The 7203-nt window shown below is 52.7% G+C and overlaps 1 protein-coding gene across 1 annotated transcript; it reads right to left on the bottom strand.

Annotated features, from left to right (window-relative positions):
* Positions 1–7203, bottom strand: KCNK6 (potassium two pore domain channel subfamily K member 6). Its single transcript, XM_063109073.1, has 3 exons — positions 6900–7203; positions 427–822; positions 1–224 (listed from the first exon to the last, which is right to left on the bottom strand). The coding sequence occupies exons 1-3, from the start codon at positions 7201–7203 to the stop codon at positions 1–3; spliced, it is 924 nt and encodes a 307-aa protein (XP_062965143.1).

The raw sequence follows: 7203 nt of genomic DNA, 5'->3' as shown, positions 1-7203 counted from the left end.
CTACCTGGGAATGGAGGCATAATTGGCATGGGAGGTGGCAGAGAGCTGCTGGCGTGGCTCCAGCTGGGGGCCCAGAATGTCCGCCTGATCGTCTTCATCCTCGTTGAAGCTGGCAGGGCCTGGAGCAGGAAGCAGGATGAGTTCTGTGAGGCCGTGAAGGTCGGACACGTGGCGGAAAGTCTGCAGTACCAGCACCATGGCGACCAGTCCCAGGAAGAGGTAGACTGCAGAGATGGCAGAGGGTCATGGGTCGACTTGGGGCTCAGATCCAAGAGGCAGGGCGGTGGTTCTACAGGATCCCCCAGGGTGGGGTTGGATCCATTTTGGAATCCCTGGGGTGGGGCACCCCTTGAACTCCCCTCTGGGACAGGGCCATGTCCTCCTCAAACCCCCACCCTTAGGTGCCCAACCAGCCACATAGCTCACCTGTGACTAGCACCTTATAGAGGGCCCGGTAGGGCTGGCCGGGGGCCTCCCCAGGCACATAGTCACCCAGGCCGATGGTGGACAGAGAGATGAAGCAGAAGTAGAAAGCATCCAGGAAGCTCCAGGATTCCTCGAGGTGGGCAAAGACCACAGCTGGCACCAGGAAGCAGACAGTCACTACAACCCCCAGCAGGGCCACCAAGTGCCAGCGGCCTGCCCGCCGGGGATCCCAGCCCCAGCGCACCCTCAGCCAAGACAGGGGTGCGTGGGTCAGCAGCAGCGACAGGCGCTGGGCCGAGGCGGTCAGCAACAGCATGGTGGTCGGCACGCCCAGGAGTGCAAAGGCAATGGAGAATGCCTTGCCTGCGTCAGTCAGTGGCGTCGTGTACCCGTACCCTGTGGGGCAGGAAGTGAGGAAATCCTTTGCCCACTCGGCACCTCCACTGAGGTGTCTGTGGACACCATAACCGAGACCTAATTTCATTCCCAAACCTGCCCTTCCCACATTCCTTCTTGTCTCAGCTGCTGGCACCTCCCTTCTTTCACGGCCCAGGCCAAGAGGTTCGTCCTTGACTCCCTTGTCACTCATGCCACATCTCATGTTGGTGAAGCCTGTTGTCTCAACCTTCAAATAGATCCAGAACCTACCTACCCCACACAGTCCCATGGTCCCCAGACGGCCCCTGTCTCCCATAGCAGCCTCCTCTCGGCACTCCCTTCTCCCCTGACCCTGGCCCCCACAATCTGTTTAGCCAGAGGGAGCCTGTGAACACCTGAGTCAAGTCATGTCCCTCCCCTGCTTGAGCCCTCCTGTGGCTCCATCTCACTCAGGTAAAAGGACAGAGTTCTCGGCATGACACAGGAGGCCCTGCACAATACAACAGGGCAGCACACACCCACCTCAGGGCCTCTGTACTGGCTGTCCTTCCCCTGCAAGACACTCTTCCCCCAGGCACCCACATGTTCCCCTCTCCCCTCCTTCAGGTATTTGTACAAATGTCACATTCTCAGGGAGGCCTGCCCTGATCACCTTATTTTAAATTGTAACACCATCTTACCCACTCTTTATGTTTTCCATTGCATTAAACACCTTCTCACATACTATATGGTTACTTATTTGGTTACTTGCCTCCCCACTAGGGTGTCAGCTTCAGGGCTGGGGATTCTGTCTGTTTTGTCACTGCTGTGGGCATTCAATTAATGCTCGTCAAAATAATGCAGGTTCCCACCTGGCTCTGAGCCTGTTTCCTCTACTATAAAATGGGTGTGACAAGCCCCACTAGGCTCCCAGAGGATCATAGGAACACAGTAAGATCAGTGTGGAGGTGAGTTCTGCAAACAGAAATATGATAAAGGGGAATTCAGGTGTTGGTGAGACTGATTCACTTTGGCAAAGTAACTTAAAATCTGTTTTTATTTCCCAAATATATCAAACCAAAGGGTCAGAGATATGACTAGGATGGTGACGGGCCAGTATGCTGACAGTAAAATGTCTTACCCCAAAGCCTGCAGATCCAGCCCTGTGATCCATAATAAAGTATGGACATGTTACACACATGAGCAGGCATTCAACTGTGCCCATTTTCCATATAAAAAGATCCCATGTTTTTTTCTCTTTCTTTTTTTTTTTTGTTTTTTCTTTCCCTTTGTTTTTTATGTACTCAAAATAATCAAAAGCAGAGTCTCAAAGAGATATCTTGACACCCATGTTCATAGCAGCATATTCGCAATAGCTAAAACATGGAAGCAACCAAAGTTTCCATCAACAAATTAATGGATAAGCAAAATGTGGTATATACATAGAAGCTTAAAAAGGAAGGAAATTCTGACACATGTGGCAACATGGGTGAACTTTGAGGACATTATGTTAAGTGAAATAAGTCACAAAAAGACAAATTCTGTACGATTCTACTCTATTAGGTAGTTAAAGTAGTCACATTCATAGAGACAGCAAGAACAGTGGTTGCCAGGGGCTAGAGGGTGGAGGGAATGGGAAGTTACTGCTTGATGGGTATAGAGTTTTGCAAGATGAAGGGTTCTGGAGATGGATGGTGGTGAACTGTCAGTACAGCAGTGTGAATGTATTAGATGCCAGTTAACTGAACACTTAAAAGGAGGATCCTCCTGGTTTTTAGCTAGACATACAGCCACCTGGAATAAGGACATTCTTCCTCTCTTGCAGCTAGGTGTGACTCTGTGACTAGTTTCTGGCCAATGAGGTATATATGAAAAAATCAAGCAACTTCCAGGAAGGGTCCTTAAAGAGAGAGCGATGCCCATCTCCCTTCCTCCCTCCCTCCCTCCTCCTGCTGGCTGGAACAGACATGAAGGCTGGAGTTGAGCAGCTGTCTTGGACCATTAGGTGACCTTGGGGATGGAAACTGTATAGAGGAGTTATGGTGCAGCATGAGGGTTTTTGCCAAGGAGCCTAGGTCTTGGGCCATGCGGCACCATTCCAGTCTTGGACTGACTACCTTAAATGTGAGCAAGGGATAAATTCCCATCTTATTTAAGCAACTGTAATTTGGGGCCTATCACTGATTCCAACCCTCATTAATTACAAGGGTTTTGATGGAGAAACACTAGCAGTGTGGCTGAAACAACAGGTTTGCAAATGACATGAAATTTTTTGTTGTGTTTTGTTTTGTTTTTTGGCAGCTGGCTGGTATGGGAATTTGAACCCTTGACCTTGGTGTTATCAACACCGTGCTCTAACCAACTGAGCTAACCAGCTAGCCCTTTACAAAATCTTTATAAACAGAAAAATCATAGAGGTAGAATACAATGGGGCCCGTGAGCCTCAGCTTACTACCTCAAAGAGCTGAGTCCAAAACAGTGTTCCGCCATTTACTCCGTGCATGGCGGTGGCCAAGTGACTCCTCCTCTCTGAGCCTCAGTTTTCTACTCTGCAAGAATGGGCTCATACGTAATCCCTTCCTCAGCTGTGGTAGTAATCCTACCAGGGTGGGACAGGGCATAGCACTTTGCAAGGGTATGGAAAGAGTTACAATGACTATAATGCTGCTTCCTCTCTCCGGGCTCCCAGTTCCGGGTAGGACTACTCCCACCCCGCCTCAATGGCAGCAAGGCTGCCTAGATCGATTCCAGGGCCCAGGTTTTCTTCAGAAGACTTGGGCCTATGACAAAACGAGGGGCCTATGACAAAATGAGGGACCCTGTGGGAAGAGGTCTCTCTGAATGACATTTAATTGGCTTTCCATTTCTCCAGATACATTCAGGGCTCCTGGTTCCATTTACAATGATAATGATAACTGAGGCTCAATAAACAACAGCTATAATTACGAGCACTTCACAGTAAGACTCCCTCCTTGACAAAACTTTAGTCTGGCTCCTCTGAGCCCTGTCCTCAACTAGTCCCATTTTTAGCAAGAATCCTGAGAACCCCCTTGCTCTTGATATCTGATCCTATTCCTCATCCCCACTCTTGACATCTAAGTTCTTGGCCTGTCTTCAGTAAGAATTTTGTTAAGCCAAGTTTAGCAAGAATTCCTCTACCCTGATGTCTCCTCTTAGTAATTTTCCATCCACTGGCCCCTTCATTCTGCTTGTCAGCTATAAATCTCAGCTGCCTTTGCTACATTCTGAATTGAGTTCACTCTCTCTGCCCTTTGCAATAGCCTCTCTTCTACTGCAATAACTTTCCATTGTTACCAGGTGCCAGAATAACTTTTCTCATAGGGCTGGCTGGTTAGCACAGTTGGTTAGAGTGCAGCCTTATAACACCAAGGTAACAGGTTTGGATCCCTGTACCAACTGCAAAAAAAAAAAAAAATTTTTTTTTTTCTCTTACACACATCACCCTTCTTCATGCCTAGTGGTATGTTGGTTAAGAGCATGGGACTCTGGAGCCTGATGGTCTTGGTTCAAATCTCTACACCTTTCTAGCTGTGTGGCCTTGGGCAAGTTGTCCAACTTCTCCGGACCTCAGTTTCCACTGCTTAAAATAAAAATAGGGTCCATAATGATACCTTCCTCACAAGGCTGTTGTGCCGATTGAGTTAAAGCAAGTGTGTGGTAAGTCCTCTATCAGGCTATTACTATTACTTTGAAGTGGGGAGTGTTATTATCCTGTTTTACAGAGGAGGGAGGACAAAGAGGCCTAGAGCAGGGATACCAACCCATGTTGTGCCTGCCTTGTGTCTGGCTTCCTTCACCTGCTCTGCCAGGGATGACTTCTCAGAAACCAGGATCTGGGAGGAGGCAGAGGGAGGCACTGATGCAACCCACGGGAGCCCAGGCAGCCTTTCCTGAAGTCCAAGATCAGGTCAGGCCGGCCCAGGCAGCGTGGGGAAGAGCAAGCCCCAGGGGAGGTAAGTCAGTTGCTGTCTGTGAGGAACCATCCAGCTCTGCTGCCAGTGACTTTGGTTTGCTGGTCCACACACTGGGGCACTGAAGGCAAAAGCCACCCCCCTCCCCCGCTCCCATTGCTGGGCTGCTGGGCAGGTGGGGGAGTTAGGAGTCTGCACTAGCCCTGCCCCAGCCTGTTCTCCAGTCCAAATCCCAAACAAAGAGACAAAAAGGATGTTTAGGGGCTGGGGAGGGGCTCTATGAGCAGCAGAGTTTCCCAGGTCTGCATGCCTGAGGAGCGAAGGGATTTCCCAGGGCCTGGGGTCCTCAAGGGCTGGAAGATATGGGTAGAGATGAGGTCAGTCCACTTGAGCGGGGATTTAGAAAAAGAAGTGTGGGGAGCAGTAATCTTAAATCATGGGCCAGTGTACTGGTTTGAGATAGATCCTGGTTTGGGGCTGGGGTCCTGGGTCCAAAGGAAGGAGGGGACAGGCACCAGTGGAGGTGTTTTCTGGATCAAAAATGGGATTGGGCTTATTACACCACAGTCATAGGTTCAGATCCCCCCCCCCCCAGCTGCCAAAAAAAAAAAAAAAAATGGGATTGGGTGGGGAGTCCTCAGGCAGAGGGGCTTCTGAGCCCAGGAATGCCTGAGGGGAGGTGAAGAGGTAGACATTGCTAAGGGGATGATGGGAGGTGGGTGTCTCAAGTCCTTGCTGAATGGAGAATTATAATGGTCTTGAGCGAATACTGGAAAGGGTTCTGGGGTGCAGAGGGCCTGGAGCATCCCTAATAGGAATAGAGGGGAGAACTTTGGGTCCAAAATAGGCTGAGGCAGTGTTGGGGTGAAGAGGGAGGTCCCACCTGTGGGACTAGAGGAGATTGGAGGGGTCCCAGGTCCCCAGAAGATCTCCTTGTTTAGGAAATCCAGTGTGGGTTGGGGGTCTCAGGTCAGGGATAACAGATAGAGATAGCCAAGTCCCTGCACTGGCATCCTGTGGTGGTGGGTCAAATGGATTCTGTTCTTGACCACAGTGTGGAGGGTGCTAGGACCCATGACAGGAGGTTGGGGTGGCCAGGGGCTCTTACTGAGGGGGGTTAGGGTCCAGAGAAGGGTGGGGGTGTCAGCTAGGGGTTCTTGGGCTCAAAGAGTCCCCCATGGGGAGTCCCTGGTTTGGAAATGGCTAGGGGTTTTTCTAGAGGTGGTTTGGGGACTAAAAGTGTGGGAGTCCTGGCTGTGGGGGCTTCTGCTTAGATAGTCAGTGTTCCTTCCTGGAGGGTCCCTTTCACACATCCACAGTTTCGGCTGCTGAACTGGGAGTCCCAGGTCCAGAGGGAACAGGAGGTGTCCCTGTTGTGAGGGAAACCCTGCACTGAGAGCTTCACAATACAGGGGAGATGCCAAGATGTGATAGGGTCTCTGGAGAGGGGTCCTGTGTCTGGAGTCAGGGTTACCTGCTGGGGAGCATGGGGCCAGGAGAGGGATGGGGGTGGGCTTTGGTCTGGAGAAGGGCAGGGGCCCTTGCTGGAGAATGGTGAGTCTCAGATGGGGACCCCCAGTCCTTGCTAAGGGACCTCTACTGGGAGGAAGGTCTTTAGTGATGGCTCTCTGAGAGGTGTGGAGATTCAGAGTCCTCGCTGGGGCGCCAGGGTCAGGAGGTTGTGGTGGGGTTTCCCAAGGGGTGTTCCCAGAAGGACATATCTGGAGAGTCACGAGACATTGTTGGAGGAGATGGCGGCCCGAGCCCAGCGATAAGGGCAGGGGTTCTGGTAGGGCTGAGGTCCGGTCTGGGTCCTCCCTGATCTCTGAGGACAGTCCTAGACCCAGAGGGGACTGGAGGGCCCTGGGTTCCCAGGGGGCTTAAGACCGAGGAACTGGGTCCCAGATGCTCGCTAGAAGGTACTCTGAGGGGAATCCTGGTCGCGAGGGAGCTAGGGGTGTTTACCACTTAAGAAGGGCTTGGTTGAGGGCTCCCCGAGGGGGGCGGATAGGAATGCGGGTCCTGGGTCCGGTTCCTTTCTGGGGGGTTTTGAGGGGGATCCTGAGCCCAGAGGAGATTGGGTTAGGGGTGTTTCACGAGGGCTCTCAGGTCTCGAGAGGGCGGGGACGAAGTGGGGGTCCTGGTTCCTCGCCGGCTTGGGGGACGCGGGCGGCGCTCACGTACCCACGGTGGTGACCAGCGTGCTGGCGTAGAAGAGAGCCGAGGCAAAGTCCCAGGCGGGGTCCGAGGCGTTGGCGAGCGCGGCGCGCCCCAGCCGTCCGGCCTCCAGCACCCGCTCCACGAAGGCGTCCAGGGCGGGGGCCGCCACGCACGGGCTGCGCCGCAGCAGCTGCTCCCGCAGCGTCTCCAGCTCGGCTCGAAACCGGGCTTCGTGCGGCCCCTCCAGCCGCGCCAAGAGCAGCGCGCCCAGCACCAGGTACACGGCGTACGCGGCCAGGGCGCCCGCCAGGAGCGCGCCTCGCTGCAT

This window comes from Cynocephalus volans, chromosome 10 (assembly GCF_027409185.1).
Source record: "Cynocephalus volans isolate mCynVol1 chromosome 10, mCynVol1.pri, whole genome shotgun sequence".
NCBI lineage: Eukaryota > Metazoa > Chordata > Mammalia > Dermoptera > Cynocephalidae > Cynocephalus > Cynocephalus volans.
The sequence above is the reverse complement of the archived record's forward strand: the minus strand, read 5'-3'. Positions and strand labels throughout refer to the sequence as shown.

Coding starts and splice junctions, on each gene's coding strand:
- KCNK6 (XM_063109073.1), bottom strand. CDS start 7,203: ATGCAGCGAGGCGCGCTCCTGGCGGGCGCCCTGGCCGCGTACGCCGTG. Junction 823..6,899: donor CACGCTGGTCACCACCGTGG/GTACGTGAGCGC, acceptor CCTGCCCCACAG/GGTACGGGTACACGACGCCA. Junction 225..426: donor CTATAAGGTGCTAGTCACAG/GTGAGCTATGTG, acceptor CCATCTCTGCAG/TCTACCTCTTCCTGGGACTG.